This window comes from Mustela lutreola, chromosome 10, assembly GCF_030435805.1.
Source record: "Mustela lutreola isolate mMusLut2 chromosome 10, mMusLut2.pri, whole genome shotgun sequence".
In the NCBI taxonomy this organism is placed as follows: Eukaryota; Metazoa; Chordata; class Mammalia; order Carnivora; family Mustelidae; genus Mustela; species Mustela lutreola.
This window is the reverse complement of record NC_081299.1, coordinates 80,307,225-80,335,000: the sequence shown is the minus strand read 5'-3', so window position 1 is coordinate 80,335,000 and position 27,776 is coordinate 80,307,225. Positions and strand designations below refer to the sequence as shown.

At 34.6% G+C, this 27,776-nt stretch overlaps 1 protein-coding gene across 3 annotated transcripts in view; it reads right to left on the bottom strand.

Moving 5' to 3' along the window:
* The window catches only part of ABCD3 (ATP binding cassette subfamily D member 3), a 76,707-nt gene that overhangs the window by 33,677 nt on the left and 15,254 nt on the right, over positions 1 to 27,776 (bottom strand). For 2 of the 3 annotated variants that reach the window (XM_059135587.1, XM_059135588.1), the window contains 3 exons: positions 17,131 to 17,167; positions 10,441 to 10,539; positions 6,262 to 6,350 (listed from right to left, as the gene is read on the bottom strand). In XM_059135587.1, coding sequence (XP_058991570.1) covers positions 6,262 to 6,350; positions 10,441 to 10,539; positions 17,131 to 17,167 — 225 coding nt within the window. Of the gene's footprint in view, positions 1 to 6,261; positions 6,351 to 10,440; positions 10,540 to 17,130; positions 17,168 to 27,776 lie in introns of those variants that run through there. The other variant, XM_059135589.1, reaches the window with a different exon arrangement.

Genomic DNA, 27,776 nt, shown 5'->3' with positions numbered 1-27,776 from the left:
GGAAAAACAGCCAAGAATGAGACTAGCTGCATCCTAAAAACATTTTCCCAAACAGATGGCAGTGGGATTAGACCCATGGAGCCTTATCTGCTGACACTAGAACTAATCACTGATCAGAGAGTAGACTAGTGGGGTTCACCAGAGCCTCTGAATGGTTCTCTAGCTGCTTCAGATCTGTTAACACACTTCAACTAGACCAACTCCTCTTTCACCTTTTTAATGTATTTTACATATTTACCTGCTCTAAAAATATCCATTAAGAACTTATTTAAAGTTAAGAATTCTACTACTTTTTGAAAACCATTATATCATATAAGTAAAGGATCTCTGAGTACCATGCATCTATGATCTTTAAAAAGAGATAACTTATTTGATCATACACTCTTTTTTCAATGAGTGTCAGTAAAATATATTTTGAAAAGTATTGTGCTAAATGATTTAAACCTAGCTCCACATAGAAAAAAAGATATGGTATATGATACAGAAATAATCTGATTTTTATGAGGGAGTAGGGGAATAATGCCAAGTAATGTTAGCTGGTGTTTTAGAGCAAAAAAAGATGCATGGTCAAGTAAGTTTGAGAAAACCTGGGTTAAACAAAACTAACAAATGTCTTTTTCAAAGACCTCAAAGACCTTAACATAATATAAAACTTGTGCATTCAAACTCTCTGAAAGGGCTTTATAGCAGGTATCATTTCCTCTGTCATGGCTGGCATTCCTTGGAACATACTCTGGGAAATGCTACTTCAGACGGATAGAAAAATCTGTAGTCCAATTTTGATAGAACTGCTAAACAATTGTTTTTAAAGTTTAAGTTGAGCTAGAAAATACCTAAAACTGAACCACATAAAAATGTTTTTTCTAGAAATCAGAATATTAAAAACAAGAGCACTTAAGACAGTACAAAAAGTTTAGAGGTTTAGATTAAACTTGTTTGAACTAAACTTCACATAAAACCAAAGTGCTTTTAGTGCTGCCCAAGCTGTGAAACACACAAAGATTATAAAGCTTGGTGAAGCACATGCTATCATTCAGCAACAGTTTACCATTGGAGTGGCAGCTATAAATTTAAAAAATGGTTTCTTGAATAAAGTCTTATTTCTGCTTATTATTCCGCTGCAAAAGAAAAATAATAATAAAGAGTAATTTTACAGTTTATATCATATTACTTCTAAAACACATAAGGATCTTTATAAAAGATGATTTCGTGATTTTAAAATGCTTGTTGGCAAAAGGCTGTAAATAAAATATATCTTTATAAGTACATTATAACAGCAACAGGTAGGAAGGATTCTCCTCCACATCATGGAAATTTCCAGTGTCTACCTTGAAGAAAGAAGTCTGTCCCATTAAAATTTGCCCATATTCCAAAGTCTTTAGCCACCACTAACAAATAAGCCAAAAAGATGTAAAGGATATTAAAATGTACATTAAAGACCAGAATGTGTTTCTTTCACTTTTTTTTTTTTTTTTTTTAAGCAGAAATAGATGAATCTAAACCTCTTTGGAAAAAGCAGAAAGGAAAAAAGCACAACCAATTTATAATGTAGCTTTAGTAGCAAGTTAGAGCAATGTGTTGTTTTTCAAATAAAACTGTTCCAAATTATGAATTCACAATGTTTAAAAATGTTAAATTTAACTAAGTATCAAAGATCTCATACACAGAAGCTCAAAAATACTTATGAAGGAGAAAGTTAACAAATTACGTTAAAATGGTTGCTTCACAACTGATGAATATGGGTTAAGAATATATGAAAGTGGGGCATCAGGGTGTCTCAGCAGTTTAAGCATCTGCCTTTGGCTCAGGTCGTGATCCCAGGGTCCTGGGATCAAGCCCCACATCAGGCTCCCTGTTTAGTGGAGAGTCTGCTTCTTCCTCGTCCTTCCCCACTGCTCATGCTTGATCTCTCTCTGCCTCTATCAAATAAATAAAATCTTTTAAAAAAAAATTTCTTTAAAAAAAACTTTCCTAAAAAAAAGAGTATATGGAAGTTTTTTACTGTTTCTGCACTTTTCTGTAAGTTTAGTAATATCAAAATAATGTTTTTTAGAAACTCTACTTTTTTTTTTCATTTTTTCTTTATGTCATATCTAAATTTTAAAACTGGGTACCCAATGGGGTGCCTGGGTGGCTCAGTGGGTTAAAGCCTCTGCTTTCCGCTCAGGTCATGATCTCAGGGTCCTGGGATCAAGCCCTTCATCAGACTCTCTGCTCGGCGGGGAGCCTGCTTCCCCCTCTCTCTCTGCCTACTTGTGATCTCTCTCTCTCTGCCAAATACATAAATAAAATCTTAAAAACAAACAAACAAACAAAACAAAACAAAACAAAACAAAAAAACCTGGGTACTCAACAAATTGATTACTCTAGTAAAATTATAGGTTCACTCATGCTACTCTCGGCAGTGCATTTTCTTCAGGGCATTTAAGACTATGAGAAAATTAAAATCAGCATCTATTCAATTAAAGTTGGAAATGCCTAGTTTAGAAGAGTAAGTATTATTCTTTTGGATTATAAAAACATGAACTCATAAAATGTGAAAAGTAAAGTTTAAAAAATAAACCACTCTTCTACACTATACCAAGGTTGTAGAAGGTTCTTTATATGCAATATGTGACTTTCTACACAGATAGCTAATATGATGATGATTATAGTAGATATAAACTGCATATTTTTGTTATTAACAAAATATATTTTGTATAAATACATTATATATATTATATATATAATACATTTATATTTTGTATTGTTGGGGGATCCCATATCTTTATTAATAGATAGGGTACTTAGATAATAAAGTTATCAAAGGAAAAAATATAAAATTTTATAATCATATAAAAGGACATACATGTCTTCTCTACCGTATACAAAGGACTCAAATTATTTATGCACACAGCTTATATAAGCAGAACTTAGCAGTAAAATTGATCTTCCAAAGCTGATATGCTAGCAGCAACCAATAAACACTTCTATTATGTTTATAACAAATTTCTTGGAATTTCTAAGAGGATTCCGCACTAGGGCACATACACAAAAATGACCAGACTCTCGTCAAACACCATTCAGGAAGACCAACAATCAGTAAGTCCTCAAGTTGGCTTCTAGCAAGTTTTTAGCCCTTCATTTTTATAATTTTTTAAAAGATTTTATTTATTTTATTTGACACAGAGAGAGATCACAAATAGGCAGAGAGGCAGGCAGAGAGAGAGGGGGAAGTCAGCTCTCTGCCAAGCAGAGAGCCCAATGGAGGGTTCAATCCCCAGACCCTGAGACCATGACCTGAGCCGAAGGGAGAGGCTTAACCCACTAAGCCATCCAGGCACCCCCACCCCTTCACTTTTAAAGACGAATAGACAGGGAAAGAGTGACAGACTTAAGGAAAGCCTCTAAAATGAACCAAAAAAATGAGAACAAAAAACCAAGAAAAAACACAAACAATGCAGGAAGCTTAAAAAAAAAAAAAAAGCACACACTTGCAAGAATGACTGCTCTAAAAATGAACATCTATACAAAAAGATAACTCTTAGAAATAAAATGATGACAATATACATTCACTGGATGATAAAGTAAAAAGAAATTTCCTAGAAAATAAAATGTCAGAGATGAAACAGTAGGAAAATTATAAGATAATCATCTGATTATCTTATATCTTGAGTTCTAACACTCAAGTAATAAAGATTCCAGAAAAAAATAAAGAAAAAAAAGAGAGGAAGAATTTTTTAAAAGCACAAGAAAACTTCTCAGAATGCAGAATGAGTTTTTCAATTGAAAAGGGCCCACATAGGCCCAGCACAGTAAAAAAAAAATCACAGCAACATTCAGTAAAAATACTAAACACCAGCAATACACCAAAACAACAACAAACGATCATAAAAGCTTCCACAGGGCTCTAAAAAGAGACCCACCATTAAGGAAGGGCAAGCAGCACAGAAGTGGACCTCCATACCCAATGCAGCAACTAGACTAGCAGTGTTTAACCATGGCTACACATTAGAATCACCTGGGATATCTCAAAAACTAATGACTAATTGAATCAGGATCTCTAGGGGGTGGGCCCAGGTATTAATGGTTCTCAAAATTCCCCAGATGATTCTAATCATCCTGCAACCAAGGCTGAGAACTGCTGAGCTCTACAGAAGACAACAGAGTGATGCTTTCAAAATTCAAACAAAAAATGGTTTCCAAGTTGGATTGTATAAATATAGCTAAACTATCAATCAAATATAAGGGTTCAGGTCTCAAAAATTTACTTCTATTGTGCCCTTTCTCAGAAAAACAATGTGCATGCCAAAATGATAAGAAAAAGTAAGACAGAGGTTTCAGAAAACAGGTTATTTAATGCACAAGAGAAAGATACAAGAAATTCCCAAGATGGGGTGCCTGGGTGGCTCAGTGGGTTAAACCTCTGCCTTCAGGCTCAGGTCATGATCTCAGGGTCCTGAGATCGAGCCCCACATCGGGCTCTCTACTCAGTGGAGAGCCTGCTTTCCCTCTCTCTCTCTCTCTCTCTGCCTTCCCCTCTGCCTACTTGTGATCTCTGTCAAATAAATAAGTAAATAATCTTAAAAAAAAAAAAAAGAAAAGAAAAGAAAAAAAGAAACTCCCAAGATCATAATTAAAGCAAATTCAAAGTGGACTGCTCTTTAGTTGGCTTAAGGTGCAATCAGTACAGATTAGGGCAGGAAGACAAGAAACTAACAAGAGGTATAGGGTGCAGTGGTAATAGACAAAAATCAAAAGATCACCTAGTGTGTATGACCATATTACAATACTGAGAAGATGTTACAGTGTTGTCAAATAAGCTTAAGCCGAATTAGTAAGAAGTAGGCAAAGAACTAAGGTACACAAACAAAAACTTGCAATTTTCAAATGCCAGGAAAAACAAAAAGTTGTTTATCAAAGAAACTACCAAAGTACAGCATGTGGCTCAGCAGTAAACAGGAAAAATCACGTAAACAATAAATTCTAACGACAAAAAATGCGATAAAACAACTTAAGAGGATGAGCATGGTCATGGGTAGGAATGTAAAAGAGCTAATTCTCATCTTTCAAAGTAGGAAATAAATGCATACTCTCTAAAACTGAAAAATAGGACAATAAACAAGTTACACTGAAATACAAAGGTACAGATGAACAGTAAAAAGAAAAGAAAACAACTGGCTCCAGGAATGGCAGTTACAAGTACAAGAATGGGGAAGAGAAGTGATGTGTTTCCAGTAACACTATTTGACATTAAGCTGTGTTCATGAATTCCTTTTTAAGCTGTTCACATATTACTACAATTAGAAAAAAAAAAAAAAAAAAAAAAAAGGCAGGGCACTGGCCACAGGTTTCAGGGAGAGCTGTATTAAATATAAGAGCCTGCACAATTACACGTGTTCTGAAGCATGTAGTTAGGGTTTTAGTCCTATGCAAATAACTTTCTCTATTTGCCAAGAGAGATGAGTCAGAAAACATGTGCATAAAGCGTTCTTCCTCATCCTACAAATCCTAAGAAACAAATCAAGAATATGAGGGGGGGAAAAAAGCACTTTGTTTCAAAATTTGGGAGCATTCAAAAATTTTAAGTAGTGTCTTCAAAAAGTTATTAGATTAAGTACTTTAAGAAATTTTCTGATAAAATACTGCATGCCAGGAAAGAGAATTCCAAGAAAAATGTTTTACTCTAACATTCAAATTGGTATCATCGGGAATAAAATCTTTAACAGATAAATGTTAATATCCCAACTGTTACTATAAGTTTTTAAATTCAAAATTATCAATTATAATGATAATATGTACGAAGACTATAATGAAAAAAAATGTACAAAGCACTATTTTCAGAAACTGAAGGAAATGTCTACAAATTGTTTTTTTCCTTCTAATAAACATTCTCAATATGATTCTCTGAAGTGCTTTGATATTTTTCTCCAAATTATCTCATTAATTTTAGACATCCTACTTGGTGATTTTTTTAACCCTTGCTCCAGCAATTATACTGCATTTTAATTTGTTTCCTTGTCCCTAACTCTCTAAAACTGTCAGCTCTGCAGGACTTGGTACAAAGTCTCTCCTGTTCCCCAGTATATCCCTATCACAGAGTAGCAGGATGCCTGGCACATGGGAGACACTCAATAAACATCTGTTAAGTAAATGAACAAATACATAATTTGACTTAAATATTAATACCTAATTGAGAATCTAATTTTTGCTTAAGATAATGTTAAATATGAGACAAATCAATATTTTGTACATATAGGAGGAAGGTGAATAGAAAAGTACCTTTCAATGAGTGTCCCATTTTGAATCATCCAAACATCACAATATGTTCGAGACACCAGCATAACAGCAATAAGTATCAAGTAACCTGTCTAAAATAAACCAGGTATAGTAAATTAAATAAATGCATTTTTAAAAGTTAAAAGAAACATTACCTTGGCAAAGATTTTTTTATTTCTAAATTCAAATCTTTATTCTAGCTTTAATACAATGGCTGACATTTTACGTATAGGCCATTTTTAAATATAATTTTAAAAGAATTTAAAAATATAATATAAATGAAAAAGAATTATACATCATTTAATCTAACTTTCTCTTCCATAATTCAAAAGTGAATCCCAGGCAGGTCAAATAATTTGTCTTCCTACAAATAATTTGTCTTCATACTAGAAGGTAGTAGTATAACTTCAATTACCTGAATCACAGTGTACTGTGATTGTCTCAGAAGTCTAAAACAAAAAATGATAGTAACTATTAATGTACAGTTAAGCAAATATTGAAGGCTAAATTGTGCCTAATGCAATAAACTTGGTTCAGTTTGTTGGAAAAATCTCTAATACTGCCCCTGCCCTCAATTTTGTGATAAAAATTTATACACAGAAAATGAGAAAACAGCATAGTAGGTAAGTATATTTGCATCACTTCGTGGAACAAGTGGCAGAATAGGAAGGCCTAAGTGGCAGAAGAGGATTATGATGTTAGAAATATATTAAACAGACCAAGTAAAACAAAGGAGAGCATGACAATTATGAGTTAAAAAAGATAAAGGATTTAATGAGAAATAGGAAATAGACTGAAACCATATGAATAACAGTACTGCATATCCAGCAGACTTTAGCAATATTAAACTACTGCAAGCCTCTAGGTAGAACAAAATATTAAAAAGTGTCATTTTGACATTACTTAAGCAATGCTGTGGAAGATGGATTTACCAAGGGGAAAAGATGAGAGGCTGAGTCAGAAGTCCATTCTCTCTCTCTGAGATGGGAACCTATCCTCTAACCTCTAAGAGAGACACACACACACACACACACACACACACACGCATTCAAAGCTGACCCTATTCAAATCTTCTAAATTGGAAGAATAATGACCTTAAGATACAAGCTAAAGTCAGGGAAGAGGGCATGTAGCAGCAGGGACATTTGTTGGATAATATACTTAAAATGATGGTGCTGCATGGCAACTGCAACTATTACTTGTGTAATTTTTGCAAAACAAATATTTTTGTTAAAAAAGATGAAGGTACTAGAAGTATAGTGCTGTAGGTGTAGTCGAGGCAGGGAGTCATAAACACAGAATAATGAAGCCACAAGAAAAGATAATGTCAAAGAAAGCTTCTGTCACTGAGCAATGATAGGTGCTACCCCCAAGTCAGCCAGAAAACAAAGATCCCATCTTCCTAATCTATCTTTCTAATAGTCAAGGCAGGGAGTCATAAACACAGAATAATGAAGCCACAAGAAAAGATAATGTCAAAGAAAGCTTCTGTGACTGAGCAATGATAGGTGCTACCCCCAAGTCAGCCAGAAAACAAAGATCCCATCTTCCTAATCTAGTCCCTGTTTGAAAGTTAGGTATTCAACTGGCAACAGAAGAACCTCTTAATTGTAATAAACAGTATCTGTAGATGTCATTTTAACTGTAATACTAACTTTTAATTCAGACCTTAAATACAGTCTCAATCCTAAATTAATTATTTGACATATAAAGCTAACACCAGACAAAGATTGTTTATTTTGCCTTGATTTTCTGCTCTCAGTTTAATTTTTCCTTAAAATAAGTACCAACTTTACTTGTCTTAGCAAAATCTGGCAAACTTTGATTACTGACAATCCTGAAATGCCTTTCTACAAAGGATGGCCTTAGAATTACTACTATTTCCATGATGAATGGGTTTGTGGAATATGTCAGAAACCAAAGAACTGCACTGATTTAGGCAGCCCCTCACCTCATGATATATATGAACTTCCATTTATTCGTATGCAACATTATCATTTCTTTATTTCCTAAATTGGTTAGTCTCTCTATCCCTACTTCCAATCTTCTGTCATTTCTATGAGAGTTTATTTCTAAGTGAAACCCCTAGTGAACTGAGGTTAAACTTGGATTTTTATAATTCTCAAAGATCATGTGTAAAATGACTCTGCAGCATGGCTGGGCCTAGAGAAAGCTGGAGGTTGGATAAGTTAGGCCCTGGTATCTCCCTTACTAACTCCCAGAGATCTATGCAATATCTCATATTCATTTTACACTCAGCAAACCCCTGCTAAAAAGTCAAATGAGCACTGAACTCTTAATGAATTAAGAGGGGAATATGTAAATCTTTCCAGAGAAGATCACATTTTAAACAGGAATTCTTCAATCAGGTGGGTTGTAGAAAGAGAAAACTTAAAGAAGTTAATGAGCATCAAGCTATTTTTTTAATAAGTATCTGTTTTTGGGCGCCTGGGTGGCTCAGTGGGTTAAGCCGCTGCCTTCGGCTCAGGTCATGATCTCAGGGTCCTGGGATCGAGTCCCGCATCGGGCTCTCTGCTCGGCAGGGAGCCTGCTTCCTCCTCTCTCTCTCTGCCTGCCTCTCTGCCTACTTGTAATCTCTCTGTGTCAAATAAATAAATAAATAAATCTTTAAAAAAAAAAAAAAAAAAAAAAAAATAAGTATCTGTTTTTGTTGGCGGGAGGGGACAGATGTCACAGACATGAGGTCATGAAAGCATAAGAGTACAGAGTCTGACGACAAAATTGCAAACTCTTCTAAGCAGATGATAGTGAAAGAAAGATCTAAGTTAGGTTGTGATTTACCCTACAAGAAAAAAAGAAGACAAATGCTTTTATTAGGGTTTTAGAAAAAAGACTATTATGAAAACAAGAAGAGGCAAAAGGACCAATTAAGAGATGATGATAATCCAGGTAAGAAAACTATAGTGAGAACAGTAGGAATGGAAAGCGAGACTAATTCAAGAGAAACACAAAGAGAAAATATTTAAAAATAAAGAAGGAAGCAGATTTAAAAAGTCTCGGTGTGATTTCATTTTTATTAAAATATATTCTGGACACTGAAATACTGATAGAATTCTGAGTGAGAGGTTAAGAGGCACCAAGAAGGAAAAAGAAATCTATCTGCATTTTCTAACTTTTCTTCAAGGAAAATGTATTATCTCTATCTTATTAGGGGAAAAAAAGTTATTAAATTATGTTTTAGAGGCTGGTAAGGGTGGAATATACAAGCCATGATGCAGAAATGAGGGAGAAAGAGAGCAAGTCCAGTGTGATAGGGAGATATGGGTTCTCTTTGAGGATTCTAGTACTTTGGGAATATCTTATCTTTTTGTTGCTATTAATAGATTGTAAGTCCAATGGTTTTTAAAATTGGAACAATGGAAAACATTAAATTTCAAGAAAATAAATTTGGCAGAGAAGTTAAAAAGGGAAGCTTCTTTGAAGTGAGAACAACAAACACTACAATATCCATGTTAAGAATGTTTAGAACGAAAAATGACCCAATACCAGTGGCTGAAAGGATGAAGTATGGGGAGTAAAGAGACAAAGGTGATGATATTTCTGGTTCTACAAAAGGTGATTAAAGATGGAGAACACAGCATTATCTTATTTTTTAATCATTAAAAGTACTCCTCAGATAATGATAAAGATAATCTTGGTAAAAGGGCAAAGGAAACAATATAAAAACTTTATTCCTAAAACCAGCTCACCTCCTGAAAATACTGGAAGAATTCATATATCATTCTGGGTATCTCAAAACATATTTAATCAAATATGAAAGAACAACCTTCAAACATATTCCATATCAATGTGACTTATGAAGATCTCAATGTAATAAAAAGGTTTGTCTTTCTAAATTTAATCTTGTTTTTATTAATAGAACTTAGTTATAATAAAACAACACCATTTAGAGTAGCTGCACTGAAGTAGTCTAATATTTCAAATAAAATATAATGAAATCCTATTTCATAAACAAGAGGAAAGAAACTATTTGAAATCTGGCACCAAACAACAAGGGTACTTGCAAGGATAATAGACAATTTAAAGAAAAAAATTTAGTAGTCTTTATTACCTACAAAAAAAACATCTGATCTGTAGTATAACAAAAGCTTTCTAATTTTATTGTTCTGATCTCACGTGAGCTTAAAAGTTAGACACTTAACATTATAATTCAAGACTTACCTCCTTACAAAATGTTCTAGGAACCATGATTTTCAGAATCCGTGTGAGTCTTAAAAAAAACACCTTGTCCACCACAGCTCGCTCTTTTTTCCCCTCTTTCTACATTAAAACAAAAAAATTAAGATATTTATAACAAGAAATATTAAAGAACCACATTTCACCTAAGTCAATAATAACAACTATCAAAATGGATATTGCGTTTAGAGAGTGCTAACTTGCACTGCTCTTCAAATATGCTTTCAAGAAAATAAGATGTTATCAAAAACTAAATAAGGAAGTGAGAAGTTCTGGGGCCATGCAAGTATCTGGGAGATGAATACTGCAAGCAGAAGAAACAGCAAGTACAAAATGCCAAGGTATAAGCTCATTTAATTGCTTGAGAAGCAACAAAATGGCTGGTCTGACTGGAACTATAAAGCAAGGGATGGTAGCAGAAGATGAGATCAAAGAGATACTTAACATCAGACATGTTAAGTACTTACTGACTGTTTATTATCCACTTCCTGATTAACAGCAGAATGTTTTTAAAATCCTGAACAGGAATTTTCCTGATAGAAATTACTGGAAACATTTAGATTCCTAGATTTAGCATTTAGCATTTCCAGTATGCAATCTACCAATTCACTCTCTCTTCTTCAAACTCAAAGACAGACAAGGTTTCTTCACTCCTACAGCTCACATTCTAGCAGGATAAATACAGATAAAAATAAACCAATAAGTTGTTACAGATACACTAGGTAGGGCCATGAGCAAAAGACTGATTCAGACAGGATGACAAGCCAGAGTTCTTTGGGGAGGTGATATTTAAGCTGAGACATAAATAAAGTGAAGCCATGTGATAACCTCAGGGAAGGAAGGTAGTCAAGCACAGGGAACATCAAGCACAAAACCAAGTGTCGAGAATGAATTTAGTGCACACACTGAAGAACAAGACAGTAGAATTGCTAAAACAATAAAAATGAGAGAAGCTGAAGAGGTTGACAAGACCTACAAAAGACAGACCCTTAAAACCACAGTAAAGATTTAAAGTTTATTTAGTCAGTGTAGTGGGAAACTACCACAGAAACTTAAGAGCAGTAATTAATCTTATCACCCTCAGACATTTCTTTTGAAGGAATAAGAAAAAGTGACATAACTTGGACATGTTAGAGGCTATTTACTTCATTACACCTGAACTGTTTAGAAGAACATACAGGAGAAACTTCTTGCAACAGGAAACAGACACGAGAAGGATGCGACCCCCCTATTGAGATCCTCCCCCAACTCCTATAATCACAATTCACTTATTTGTTAAATACTATGCACCTGATAAATACCCATGGTTTAGTAAATTCTATAATTAGATAAACTTTAGTGTAAGTTTTATCTAAGTTGAGGAACCTGAAACGAATAGTTTGTATACTGAATTAGAACAATAATAAGCTACCATCTATATGTCAGACACTTTGCTAAGTGCTTAATATTTATATGATCCTAACAAGCACTGAATGCATTACAGAATCATAGATCAAGAAGTCAGAAGGCATTGTGTGTGTAGAGTTAGATCAGAAAGACTAAGGTAAGAATCAATCTATCCTGTAACTCTTATAACAGAGTTCAGGTCTTTGAAACCTTATGAAGGTTGCAAACCTCATCCTACTGAATTAGAGGCCCAGTTACTTCAATCACACATGCATGTGTTCCTTCATTCATTCAATAAATATTCCCAAGCACTGTTTTGAATGACAGGAACACACCAGAAATTGAAACAGGCCAAAAGCACTACTCACAGTATATTTACTTCAGTCTATTTTCTTCAAGCCAAACACTACAACTTCAACCAAAATCCTCCCTTTTACTTCCCCAAACCGAGAAAATACAGGAAGAAAACAAAGACAAGGCAACAGATACCAAGTACCTTTAAAAAAAAAAAAGAAAATTAAACTTCAAGTTTACTTTTACTAATTTCAAGTTTTTCCTATCACTGCCTTCCTACCTTACCCCACTGCACATGTAATGAACACCCTTGAATAGACAGAGTAATAATAAAATGGCCACCTTCTGACTTAAACAGAGGATTACCTACTTCTAGCGTCTAGCTGCGTTCAAGAAATGATCTAGGGAAAACAATGAAGAAGGTTTAAAAAAGGTTATAAGAAAATCACATTGAAGGAATTTAAAATATTAACTGCTACATGCTATGTAATTCTTCCTCCTCTTTTATTTCTATTCCTATTGTCATCACTTCTAAATCACAAACTGTCTGAAAGCCTGACTTGATTTCCATTACCTTTCAGGCCATGAAGGAATTGCATATATGTTTCCTAAAGTCATTACAGCATATTCTGCAAAGAAACACCTGAACTAGAGGGCTGGCTCAGAAAGGATGAAGAAATACCATGACACTCTACCATTCTTGACACTAATAAAATTCTTATCTGAAACCAAATCTAACGGAGAGTACCTACAGAGACAGTACATTTCATAAACACTACTAGCCTCTCCAATGAATTCATTTTAATTTCACAACTGACTTTCCTCTACCTGTGAACTTTCCAGTATTTCTTTAAAAAATTAAAAAAAACACTTTAAGGATATAAATTTAAAATGTAAACTACAGAAAAAGCAAATCATTAGATAAAGACCATTTAAATAGTTAAAGAAATACTGCAAACAGAAAATAATGTACCTAACATTCAGGAGGCAACAAGGTCAAAGGGCAAAGTGTCAATCCACTTAGAAAAGTGAGATGAACTAGAACGGACTGAGAGAGACCCTTGAAACAACAAATAGTAAGCCATGTGGCACTGACAAGAGTATAAGCATTCCTGTACATTGCTGGAGAAACTGTAACTCAACACAACTATTAGGTAGATCTATAATAGCACCTATTATCATGGTTTTTTTAAAACTATTTTTCTTATTTATTTGAGAGAGAGAGAAAGAGCATGAGAGGAGAGAGGTTAGTGGGAGAAGCAGACTCCTTGCCAAGCAGGGAGCCCGAAGTGGGACTGGATCCCAGGACTCCAGGATCATGACCTGAGCCGAAGGCAGTTGCTTAACCAACTGAGTCACCCAGGTACCCTATCAAAATGTAAAAGGCACACAGACTGTAAAATAACTCAGCAAATTTACTTTAAGGTACTTATCCTACTGGTATTCCTGCACATATGCCTAAACACATAAATGAAAAACATCTGCACACTATTTATATTATCGTAAAAATCAAAAACCTAAATATGCATCTATAATGAAATTATATAAACTATACAAAATTTATGAAATGAAAATTCTACACAATAAAAAAGAAGCAGCTCCTATTTATACAACAGAATTCTGTCAAACCGTTAAACAGACTAGATCTACAGCTATCAACATAAACATGAACATAGGACCTAAAAAATATGCTGAAAGTAGAATGATACTTACCATGATCAACTTATAAAATTTAATAAGCAAAATAATTCTACCTATATGGTTTATGAAGATTGGGGTGCCTGGATGGCTCAGTGGTTAAGTATCTGCCTTAGGCTCAGGTCATGATCTCAGAGTCCTGGGATCAAGCCCCGCATCAGGCTCTCTGCTCAGTGGGAAGCCTGCTTCCCCCGCTCTCTGCCTACTTGTGATCTCTTTCTCTCTGTCAAATAAATAAATAAATAAATAAAATCTTTTAAAAAATTATTCTAAAAGTTATACAAACATACACACACCTCATCAGTATAAAATATGCACAGGAATGTTAAGTTCCCCATCTAAGTTTATAGTTCCCCAGCAGTGTTTATTTTGAATTTTATATCATGTATACTACCATCAAAATTAAGTATTTTTAAATCCAGTCAACTACCTCTTTACACTACTAACTCTATTAAATCTTTCTCTCCTTCCTAAATCTCATGTCTTATGAAAACTTTACCATCTCACCAAACATTATAAAAAAAGTTCAATAAAAAAAATTCCCTTTTTATCTGTCTGTGTTCATAAATAACACATTAACTATAGAAAAATTAGAAAATTCTGATTAGCAAAAATAAGGAGCCTATACCTACCATTTAGAGATACCAACTGTTAATATCTGGCACATAATCCTACCAGATTTCATTTTAGCATATACGTGTGTATGTGTATGTACATTCTTCCTATAAATTCTGCAAATGTGCTGTAAGTGTACATACTATATTATATCTTCTTTTTGTCCAAAATTTAATCTAACCTAAAGTTATCTTGCTCACACTATGCAATGAGCAAATAAGTATATGCTAAAAGAAGTTGTACAAAAAATAAATTAAAAAAAAATCACTGGATGAATTTAGTTGTACTGACAAGTTTTAATGATGCCCTAGAATTTGAAGATTTGATAATATGCAGATGGTAGCTATAACTAAGATAATTAAGGTTTGATTACTCAGATATAATTTAGGTAAGAGAGATTATGAAGATGGAGATATGCCAGACAAGAAGAAAAGCATCCTTGTCCCATTTTTCAAAGCCAGAGAAAAAGATCACAGAAACTAAAGAACAGCAATTTTCTTATCAATCTCCACGATATTCAGAGAACAGACATTATATGGAGGATGTAGAAAGATTTAAGAGACTAAACACTAAACACTAGAAGCTAGCATGAATTTCCTAGGAATAAAAGTCATGTCCTTTTTTTTTAAGGATATTCACTGACATGTATACTCTAAGCTCCACAGGGGCAGGGACTTATATTTATATCTGCTATACACCCAGAGCCAAAACCAATAACTAGGCATTTAAGAGGGTTCAATCAATATTTGTTGAGAGAATGACTTAATGAAAGAATTAATAAATTACTCAAGGGTTTGAAGTTTCTTATAAAATTACTGTGGTCCTTAATAAGAAATATGAACCAGATTTTGCTATGTTGGATATAATCATAACCAAATAAACCATAACCAAAAATAAGCAAGCAAACAAAGATTAAGAGATGCCAGAGTCATTTCTTTGGTCCTTTACACACTCAATATTATCAGCAATCATGAGGAAAAAAGAGAAGGCCAATTTAAATTATGGATAATGACCTCTACTAAAATACTAAATGCTAGAATTACATTCAAAATTACACTAACAGTACAGACATACTAGAGTATAGACTATTAGTACAGATCCAATAAGCTGCCATATATAGGAATAAACTAATGTTATTCAAAACAAATCAAGTGAGCTACCATATGAACCAGCAATTCCACTCCTGGGTATATACCAAAAGAAATGAAAACACAGGTTCACACAAAAACCTGCATATGAATGTTCATAGCAGCCTTATTTATAATAGCCTAAAAATGAAAACAACCTAAATTTCCCTCAACTGACAGATGGATAAATGTGGTCAATTTATACAAAGGAATATTATTTGGTAATAAAAAGAAATGAAGTATTGATACATGCAACAGCACAAACAGACCTTAAAAACATCATGCTAAGTTAAAGCCAGGGACAAAAGACCACATATTATCTGACTCTTCTTATAGAATATGTCTGAAGTAGGCAAATCATAGAAACAGAAAGCAGATTACTGGTTACTAAGGACTAGGAAAAGAGGGCAATAAGGAGTGATTTTTAATGGGCATGGAATTTCTTTTTGGGAAGATGAAAATCTTCTAAAATTAGTTAGCCACACAACTCTTTTGTGAATACACTAAATCCACTGAATTGAATTCTTAAATGGATAAATTTTATGGTCTTTGAGCTCTATCTCAGTAAAGTCATTATTAAAAAGAAAGAAAGATATCAACTAATGAATACAGTTACAGGCAATCTGCCAACATAGTTGTTCATCAGATACTTGAAGGTTATAATTTATAATAACTCAACTCAATGTAAACAGCAGTTAGGGCTAAAGAAATAAAAGCAATTTTAGGCTGAATTTCAACAATATGGCTTTCATAACAAGATATTTGTAATAGTGCTGATGTTTTCCATCCTAGTCAGACATCTGGACAACTATGTTCTAGACTAAAAATAATGTCTAGGGAAACTAAGCAGTATAGGTCCTTAAAAATGTATACAGAATTGAAAAAGGACTGGAAACCATGACAGATTAAGAAACTTGAAGGAATGGGGGGCTGCCTAGCATGGAAAAAAAAAAAAAGACTCAGAAGATACAACTATCTTCAAACAATATGAGAGTCAATTAGAAAAAATAGAGCAGTCCTGTCCTATGTGGCTACAAAAGACAAAAATAGAATCAATCACTAAGAGGGCAGAGGGGAAGATTAATCTCATCATGGGCTAGAACTAATACGGTAATGGTTGCCTCCTAGGTACTTCTTCATCAAATGAAAAGATTCAAGTAAATACTAGAAGTCACCTATCAAGAAATCCTATTTCAAAAAGAACTGCTATAATATACAGTAGAGTAAAGATAATAGTTAAGTTCCCTTCTAATTCTAAAATTATGATTCAAAATTATGTAACAAGGAACGCCTGAGTGACTTAGTTAGTATATTGAGCCTCTGACTCTTGGTTTCACCTCAGGTCATGATCTCATGGGTCTGGGATCGAGCCCCTAGGGGGCTTTGCACTCAGTGAGGGAGTCTGCTTGAAGATTCTCTCCCTCTGCTCCCCAACCATGCTCACGCATGGGCTCTTTTTATCTCTAAAAGAAATAAATAAAACTTCAAAATTATGTAACAAAATAAATAAAATAAATACATGAAATCCCAAAAAATCAAGTACTTAAAATTTTACCTCATTGTTCTGTAATGGTGGTTTTCCATTTTTCTTACTGTAGAGAAAAGAAAAGAGAGCTTTATTTGCAAAGTGTTCCCATCATAAAAATTGTTTTAAGATATCAGAAGAATACACCAAATTCTCCAAGTGAATTCCTTCTTTTTCATATCATACAGAGATAGAATATATTAAATATAGGGCACCTGGGTGGCTCAGTCAGTTAAGCATCTGCCTTCAGCTTAGGCCATGATCCTGGGTCCTGGGATTGAGTCGTGCATTGGGCTACCTGCTCAGCAGGAGTGTGCTTCTCCCTCTGCCCTTCCCCCCACTTGTGCTCACTCGCTCGCTCGCTCTCTCCCAAAAATAAGTAAAATCTTTTAAAAAAAAGAATATATTAAATAAAATAGTCCACTTGTCCCTTACTCAATATTATTTATAAAAAGTGCTTAATAAATATTAACTACTACCATATCAAGCATCATATTAGTAATTTTTAATACACACACACTCATTTTACAAATTTCCCCATGGAGAGGTGGAATCTATTTCTCTATCTTTGAATCAAGGTTTGGCCATGTGAACTGCTTAAGTCAATGGGATATAGCAAACTGATGCAAGCAAGGGCTTGAAAAATGTGCATTGGGCCCTCTCTCTCTTGCTGCTTGGACTCTTCTCCTAGCCATGTGAGCAATCCCAGGTTAATAGCCTAAAGCAGGGAAGACCATGTGTCATTCCACATTACAAATTTAAAAACTGGCTTGGTTAGTGGTATGGTTCATGCTACTCAAAGTGATTAATTTGGCAACTGGACCTAGGTCTGACCACTATTCCAGGTTACCTCCCTTAACAATGTAACAAGCAGGCTTAGGTTGTTTTTATAACACACTACTATAGCACCCTAAGCTCTGTACAACATTGATATCATTTTAAATCTCCTGGTATTTCCTCCCAGTAAGTCAGTTTCATGAGATCAGGAGCTATTGCAGGTTGGTCTCTCCAAAATAAACATAAGGTAGTACCTGGGATACAAAATGTTTACTGTGGACCAACACCTATGAAATGAAGGCAAGGAAAGCTAAAACTGTGAAGCAGGTCCAGTAAAATTTCAATCAGGCAGGAAGCCCTGTAGCAAGTATTGTCCATCAGAGTAGTCTGTGAAAGGCTGAAACAGCCAGGTCTTGTAGACTGCTCAGTCTACAAACCCATGCTGCTCCAGGGAGGTCATGAGCTCAGGGAAGGTGGCTCTGCAGCTAAGGCAGACCTTAAAGTGTGTCCAGAAAGGGTTACTTGGTGATCCAACTCCTTTCAGCTGGACAGTAGGCCCTTCTTTGAAGGAGAATCTAGGTAGCACAACTTCACATCTACTCTTGAGGGCATATATTATTCAACCCTCTATGTTCAACGCTTAGTTTAGTTGAGCTCCAACAATCTGTAGAATGAATACTTCCAGTAATAAGATACCAGGGTCACTGAAAAAGGATAGAAAGCCAAACTTAATTACAATTCAGTAGATGCTCTTATTCTAAGAGTGCTTGGGTTTATTATTTTTTTTCTATTTTTAACTGCATTACAGGATTATGTACCTGTTTTAAAGTTTTTATGAGGTTGTAAAACTGTTTCAGAAAATTCCTTTATATATATGTTCAGGCATGTGCAGTTAACTATGAGCCCCTTTTATAAGGATTTCTGAATTTCTCTTTTTAAAGAATTCTTTAATGTTTTCCATTGATGTTCTTAACACTGAAGACATTAACTATATAAATATATATAGATCCTTTAGGATAAATTAGAACAGTATGCTAGAATCCTAATTATTGGGTTACATTTTTTTCACTGGAAATGTGATGCTAAAGACTGGAGAGGAGTTAATTCACTTCCAAAAACATAATCTACTAGTAGGTAGATTCAATTCTAACAAATACTCAGTATTTTTTTATCCTATGAAACTAAAAAAAGCTTGAAACAAACAAGACATGTCTTCTACTCTTGTGTATTCCTTCTGGCTACCGAAAAGATCAACTTATCAGCTAAATACATTAAAATAACGGTATTCAACATGTTCAAACTATATTGTTGATTCGCACACTAATGGCAAGGTCATCTGTAATATATACAACAATCATTACTCATCAGTTTTCTTGTTACGCTTCAGGGTATAACAAAATTCATTTAAAGATAATACATATATTACATGTTAAATAAATTTTTTATAAAAAGAACTGTATTTTCCCAAACAAAAAAATTTAGTAAGGAAAGTAGCACTGTTTTATATTTTGGAAAATCTCATTAATGTCTGACTTAATAAAAGAAAACTGGGTTTTTGTATGAGAGTCTGAATTCTTTTTATCTATTGTGATAGAGATACATTACTTACTTGTAAAACAGGAGTATTTTCATAACTGTGGATATTCTTCCTTGATATTATGTTACAATGCATTCTGAAACCCTATCAATGAACTTTGGATCTTATACAATAAAATCCATTGGTCTGTATTATATCACACTTCCAATTAATCTTTTGCCCACACAAAATTTTGTAATACGCGTTAGTCTGTTGGAAAATAGTGATTCAGGACGCCTGGGTGGCTCAGTCAGTTAAGTGTCTGCATTCTGCTCAGGTCATGATCCCAGGATCCTGAGGCTGAGTTCCACATCAAGCTCCTTGCTCAGCAGGGAGTCTGCTTCTCCCCCTGCCTGCCACTCTCCAGCTTGTGTGCTCTTTGACAAATAAATAATAGATAAAATCTTAAAAATCTTAAAAAGAAAAAAAAGGAAAATAATGATTCACTGAGTTGTATAGGAGACTTTCCAAATGTAATATATTTTACATTTGTCAATACTCCCACCTACCTCATCAGGAAAGTCTTAGCCATGAGGAAGCTATCAAGCTCAAACTTGTCTCTGGTAGCAGAGACAAGTTTTCCAAATTTTAATTATCACTTAAAAGCTTAAATTGTAACATCAGCAACAAACACTACTGTTTTTCCTCAAGGGCACTACAAGAGAATGTCTGCAATATTCAAGGCCAAATAACTACAGTGATTTAGTCATTCTTCCAAGTAAAAATGATGTTCCACAAAATTTAAAAAAAAAAAAAAAAAGGCTAGTTTCATTCAGAATTCAAACAACTACAAGTGCATACCCTCAAGACAACCTTTGCATTTTGGTATAATGCAAGAAGTGCTTTGTGCCAGCTTCTTTTTCTTTGGCAAATGCATTATTAAAAAAGACTAATAACCAACTATTTATAAAAAGTATAGGATGGGAGGAATTTACCCAAGAAATGGAAGATCAGGTTAACATTTGAAAATCAATCCATAATTCATCAATATTAACAGTCTAAAAAAAAACCCATATGATCATATCAGTAAATATACAGGAAAGGCTTTGACAAAATCTAACACCAATTCATCATAAAAACTCTTACCAAACAAGGAATAAAAAGAACTTCCTCAATCTGATAAAGGACATCAATAAAAACCTACAGCTATGGAGCACCTGGGTGGCTTAGCTGGTTAAGCATCTGCCTTTGGCTCAGGTCATGATCTCAGGGTCTTGGGACTGAGCCCCCCTCAGGCTCCCTGCTCAGTGGGAAGTCTGCTTCTCTCTCTTCTCTGCACCCGCCTCCTACTCGAGCCCACACTCTTGCTCTCAAATAATCTTAAAAAACAAACAAACAAACAAACCCTACAGCTATCATTGTATTTATTGATGAAAGTCTAAGTCTCTGTGATCCAGAATATGGCAAAGATAGCAACTCTCACTACTTCTATTCAACAATGTTATTGGAAAACACCGTGCAAAAAGGTAAGAAAAATAAAAGGCACACAGAATTGAAAGGACAAAGTAAAACTATCTTTATTGCAAATTCTATAAACATCTATATAGAAAATCGTAAGGCATCTATCTATTAAAAAGCTAAGCAAGTTCAGCCAGGTTCTAGGATACAATATACAAATATCAACTGTATTTCTACATATAGGAAAAGAATAATTGGAAATTAGAATTTTATGCATATCATTTACAAAAGCACCCAAAATAGTAATTATTTCACAATAAACTTGGAAAGAAAAAGAAGATATGTAAGACCTATATGCTGAAAACTATAATACACTGCAGAGAAATCACTGATGATTAAATAGAGATATAACATGCTCACAGAAGACTCAATATTGTTAACATGTCAATTCTCCCCAAACTGATTTAGAAATTCAATGGGATCCCAATCAAAATCCCATCAGGCTTTTTTGCAGAGTAACAAGGTTATTTTAAAATTCATTTATAATTGCAAAGGACCTAGAATAATCCATATATTTTGGAAAAAAATGAAGTCTGAAGAATTGTATCTCATTTCAAGGCTTATTATAAAGCTACAATAAACAAGAGTGTATGATACTAGAGTACAAATATAGATCAAAGGAACAGAAGAGTTCAGAAACAGACCCACACATACACAGCTAACTGATTTAAGGCAAAGGTGCTAAGGCAATGCAATGGGCAAAGAATAATCTTTGTAGCAAATAGTACCAGATCAAGTGGGTGTGATATGTAAAAAAAAAAAAAAAAAAAAAAAAAAAAAAAAAAAAATTAACCTCAACACTTGCTGCACACCATCTACAAAAAAAATTTGACTTGAAATGGAATACAAACCTAAATGTAAGAGCTAAAACTATGAGAGAAAAGGAAAGAGGGAAAAAAAAAAAAAAAAACCTGTAATCTTGAGTTAAAGATTTGTTAAATTGGACCCACAGTATCAGCTGCACCAAAAAAAAAAAAAAAAAAAAAAAAACCAACAAACTGGACTTCATCAAAATTTTGCTCTTTAAAATACTATTAAGAAAATATCTATAAAACATACAAGAAAAACCTTATATTCAGAATACATAAAAAACTCTTAGAGTAGACTAAGACAATTCATTTGAAGATTTAAATGGACACTGTGTCAAAGAAAATGTATGGATGGAAAATAAACACATGAAAATGTTCAAATGTTCCCTTTTAAGACCACAGTGAGAAACCACTGCATACATCCACTAGAATGGCTCAGATTAAAAAGACAGATCACACCAAGAGTTACCAAGGATGTGGAACACCTGGAATCTTCCATACTGCTAACGGGAATATAAAAGGATACAAAAACACTTTGGAAAACAGTGGCAAGTTTCCTAAAAAGTTAACATCTACCATACAATCCAGCCATTCCACTACTAAGTATCTACTCAAGGGACATGAAAGCATATGTCCATATATGAACTCTACACAAATATTCATAGCAGCTTTACTTTTTTAATGTTTTTTTTTTAACATATAATGTATTATTAGCCCCAGGGGTACAGGTCTGTGAATCGCCAGGTTTATACACTTCACAGCACTCACCATAGCCCATTCCTTCCCCAATGTCCATAACCCCACCATCCTCTCCCTCTCCCCTCCCTCCCCGCAACCCTCGGTTTGTTTTGTGAGATTAAGAGTCTCTTATGGTTTGTCTCCCTCCCGATCCCAATTTGTTTCATTTATTCTTTTACTACCCCCAAACCCCCCACATTGCTTCTCAACTTCTTTGTATCAGGGAGATCATATGATAATTGTCTTTCTCTAATTGACTTATTTCGCTAAGCATAACACCCTCTATTTCCATCCATGCCATTGTAAATGGCAAGATTTCATTTCTTTTGAAGTGTGTGTGTGTGTGTGTGTGTGTGTGTGTGTGTGTGTACCACCTCTTCTTTATCCATTCATCTGTTGATGGACATCTAGGTTCTTTCCATAGTTTGGCTATTGTGGACATTGCTGCTATAAACATTCGGATGCATGTGCCCCTTCGGATCACTACATTTGTATATTTAGGGTAAATATCCAGTAGTGCTACTGCTGGGTCACAGAGTAGCTCTATTTTCAACTTTTTGAGGAACCTCCATGCTGTTTTCCAGAGTGGCTGCACCAGCTTGTATTCCCACCAACAGTGTAGGAGGGTTCCCCTTTCTCCACATCCTCGTCAGCACCTGTCATTTCTTGACTTGTTAATTTTAGCCATTCTGACTGGTGTGAGGTGGTATCTCATTGTGGTTTTGACTTATATTTCCCTGATGCCGAGTGATGTGAGCACTTTTTCATGTGTCTGTTGGCCATCTGGATGTCTTCTTTGCAGAAAAGTCTGTTCATGTCCTCTGCCCAATTCTTGATTGGATTATTTGTTCTTTGGGTGTTGAGTTTGATAAGTTCTTTATAGATTTTGGATACTAGCCCTTTATCTGATATGTCGTTTGCAAATATCTTCTCCCATTCTGTCAGTAGTCTTTTGGTTTTGTTAACTATTTCCTTTGCTGTGCAAAAGCTTTTGATCTTGATGAAGTCCCAATAGTTCATTTTTGCCCTTGCTTCCCTTGCTTTTGGCGATGTTCCTAGGAAGAAGTTGCTGCGGCTGAGGTCGAAGAGGTTGCTGCCTCTGTTCTCCTCAAGGATTTTGATGGATTCCTTTCTCACACTGAGGTCCTTCATCCATTTCGAGTCTATTTTCGAGTGTGGTGTAAGGAGCAGCTTTATTTTTAATAGTCAAAGCCTGGAAACAATCCAAATGTCCACCAACAACAATGGATTAAAAATTGTGGTATGTCCATAAAATGTACTCAACAATTAAAAAAAAAATGATAAACCCAACATGGATGAATCTCAAAAGCATTATTCTGACTGAAAGTAGCTAGACAAAACCATGTATAGTATACGATTCAACTTATGAAATTTGAGAGGAACCAAAACTAACCTGTAGTTATAGAAAGCAGATCAGTAGTTCAAGCAAGGAGCAGGGAGAGGACTGACTAGAAGGGGCCACAAGGGAACTTCGGGGTGATAAAATGTTCATTATCTTGATTGTAGTAATTGTTTCACAGGTATTACATGTCAAAACTCACCACGTTGTGTAATTTAAATATCAGCAGTTTACTGTATATCAGTAATGTTTCAACAACCTAGGAAATACTTTTTCCTAAGGACATAACAGAATAGTGTTTTGTTAGTTCCTTATTTTTAGAAGAAGTGAGGAATAGGGAGATGAGTTCCTTGGTATTGCCAGCAAAACGTAGAATTAATAGGCAGGAACTTCCCCTAAAGATGGAAGGAGGCAATGATAAGACTAGGAAAAAGAAATTGTCAAAAATTAAAGTAGAGAAGTTTTTAGAGAAGAGATTTCAGAGAAAGTGAAAAAGGAGGAAAACTAGAAACTATAACCAGAATTTAATTAACTGGAAATTAAATTTAATTAACCAGAACAGTAATTTTGACTCTAACACTTTTCTCACCTAGCTCAGTCTAAGTAAACGAGTCCAGTATATCCTAGACTTAGTAATATAGTAAGTAAGTACTACTCTAAGTAGTAGAGTAATATATGAATGTCTTCTGAAGGGGAAAAAAAAAATCTTACAGATACTGCTATTGTCTTAAAGTGGTGTTTCCTTAAATATGTATAAGCATGAAATTAAGCATATATTACTTTTTTTTTTTTTTACAGTTCTTCTACACATTTATCATTTAAAAAACAAGCAAAAGTTCGAGGCCAATAAAAATGGAATCAACATTCATTTAAAGTGGTAGGAGAAATAATACAGCTACAACTAAACACCAGTGCTGGGATAAAAGAATAGAAAGAATTATCTATTCTAGTTGATGTCTAAGATATTTTTATAATCATTATTTTTCTTTTGTAAACAGTGAATTGGTTTTAAATAAGTGCTTCAGGGGCACCTGGGTGGCTCAATGGGTTAAGCCTCTGCCTTCAGCTCAGGTCATGATCTCAGGGTCCTGGGACCGTGCCCCGCCTTGGGCTCTCTGCTCAGCAGGGAGCCTGCTTCCCTCTCTCTGCCTGCTGCTCTGCCTACTTGTGAACTCTCTGTCAAATAAATAAAATTACAATAAATAAATAAATCACTGCTTCATTAATGTTGATGAGATAATCAATGTATTAGTATATTCCAAAACAAAATTCTAAAAATTAAATAATAGTCAATGAATATGTCTGAATTCACTTTTCCACCCCCAATTTGTTTTTCCGTCTTCTCATACTGAACCTGGGCATTAATTCAGTGAATGTACCTTCATCTATAAAACCATCTGAACCAGAAACTTAGGAATTATTCTTAGGCATTTTCCCTTTCTCATACTCTTTATACCCAATTGCTCTCTATTCTCTTCTTTTCTCTATTGCCAGGACTTCAACTCAAGCCATCAAAATTTCTCACATATACTACCATAACTATTCCACCTGCTTTCTAAGTAGTTTCCTTATCATCTCTAACTTCTTTCAATTCATATCCATAGCCATATCAAATACTGTATGTATGTGTATACATGGCACCCACTCAACTGAGGTCAATTAGGGCTGAACACATGCAGCAGCTTCTGGGAATGGAAAGAAAGACACAAGAAAACTGCCAGAAATGACAGGGTAAGGGAGGAGATCAGAACAACACAGGTTTTGAACTGTGCAGGTCCACTTATTCACAGATTATTTACAGTACAGGACTGTAAATGTATTTTCCTTATGATTTTCTGATTAATCATTTCTTTTCTCTCGTGTACTTTACTGAAAGAATACAGTACATAAGACATATAACACACTAAGTAAGTGTTAATGTTTATATTATCAGTAAGGCTTCTGGTCAGTTTTATAGTAGGATATTAGTCACTAAATTTAGGGAGAGTCCAAAGTTATACAGACTATCAACTGTTCAGGGGTTCAGTGTCCCTAATCCCTACATTATTCAAGGTTCAACTGAACACGGAAATGAGTAGAGAAGAGCACAGATTAAGAACTGTGTAAGGATAGAGGAGGTATTAGAAACCATCAGCTCTAAACTGATGCCATTGAAAGGCACAGATCATTTTCCTCAGGTTTCACAAATAATTTACACTGAGTGATTAGAGGACACAGATTCCATTAACCACAAAAAGAATAACAGTAGTAAAAGCATTTAAGAGAAATAATAATTGGACTCATTGTAAACTTTTTTGATTTTAAGCCCCAGTTGGATAACTATATGGAATCGTCCAGGAGACAATTTTCTAGAAGTTTTGATTTGAAGTACAAGAGTAGATATACTGATCTGAAAGGCACTAACATGACAATGATGGTGGACATACAATGACATAACTCGTTTGAGAAACAAAACCATAGCATCTGAAATGTGAGTCTTCCACCTCTTTATCAAAATGCTGTATTAAAATTTTCAGAATTTACTCTCAAGGACCTTCATTTGTTCCCTGAAAATTGTTCCCAGGCACTGTAAGAAGCAAACTTTCCTCTTAAAAAAAAAGAGTATGTTTACTATAAGCCTCAAAATTATTCCCAGGCCTAATTAAAATAAAATACCCAGACCAAAATCAAAAATAACCAAGCACACAGCAAACTAGACTCCATAATCAGGAACTAGCAGAAATTAAAGAAAACAGGAGACCCAAGAAGATTTAGGATGTTGGACTTTCCAAACACATCCATTAAGACAATGCAGAATGTATTTAAAGAAATAAATACACAAAATAAAACAAAGTTACCTACCAAAACAAGGAAATTATTTTAAAAAAAGAGAGAGAGAGAGAGACCTAAGAGAACCAAACAGATTTTTGTTTTGTTTTGTTTTTTAAAGACAGAAGTGGGGAGGGGCAGAGGGAAAACAAAAAACAAAACAACAAAAAACCTTAAGCAGGCTCCATGCTCAGCACAGGCTCTATCTCAAACCCCAAGATCATGACCCGAGCTGAGATCAAGAGCCCGCGCTTAAAGGACGGAGCTACTCTGGTGCCCCAGAGCCAAATGTAATTTTAAAAAATACCACAAACAACAAATGAACTTAATAGTTAATAGTTTTAGTAGATTTCACACAGCCAAAGAGACAACTAATAATCTAGGAGCTAAATCAGAATTTATTATTCAGAGTGTAGCAAAAAGTAAACAAAAAGATGGAAACAAAGAAATAAACTGCTCACTTCATCAACAATGTTCTAAAATTGTAATTATACAGAAATCAGCAGGCCACCCCCAGAAGGATGAAACACAAATCTATGAAGTGTTAAAAAAAAAAAAAAAAAAAAAAAGGTAAGAAACAGTTGTTACAATGAGACCATCTTAGTTGGTGTCCAGGAAGAATAAAGAGAACCAGGCATAGATAATGGCTGAGAATCTTACAAAATGGAAGAGACAACAATCCACAAAGTAAAAAAGGCCTAGTGAGTCCTAAGCAGGATAGATTTAAAAATCCACACCTCACCAAATAAGAATGAGTTCCAGAAAAATTAAAGAGAAAGATAAATCCTTAAAAGCAGCTACAGAAAAAAAAGACACACTACCTTCAAAGGGGCAACAGTTACAAACTGGTAGCTGACTTTTCCATATCAGTAATGGAAACCACAAGATGGCAGAATCAAATATTCAATGGGCAAAGAAAATCATTGCCAATCAAGAATTAAATGTTCAAACCATAAATGACTCTTAATCTCACAAAACAAACTGAGGGTTGCTGGGGGGAGGGGGGGTTGGGAGAAGGGGGGTGGGGTTATGGACATTGGGGAGGGTATATGCTTTGGTGAGTGCTGTGAAGTGTGTAAACCTGGCGATTCACAGACCTGTACCCCTGGGGATAAAAATATATGTTGATAAAAAATAAAAAATTAAAAAC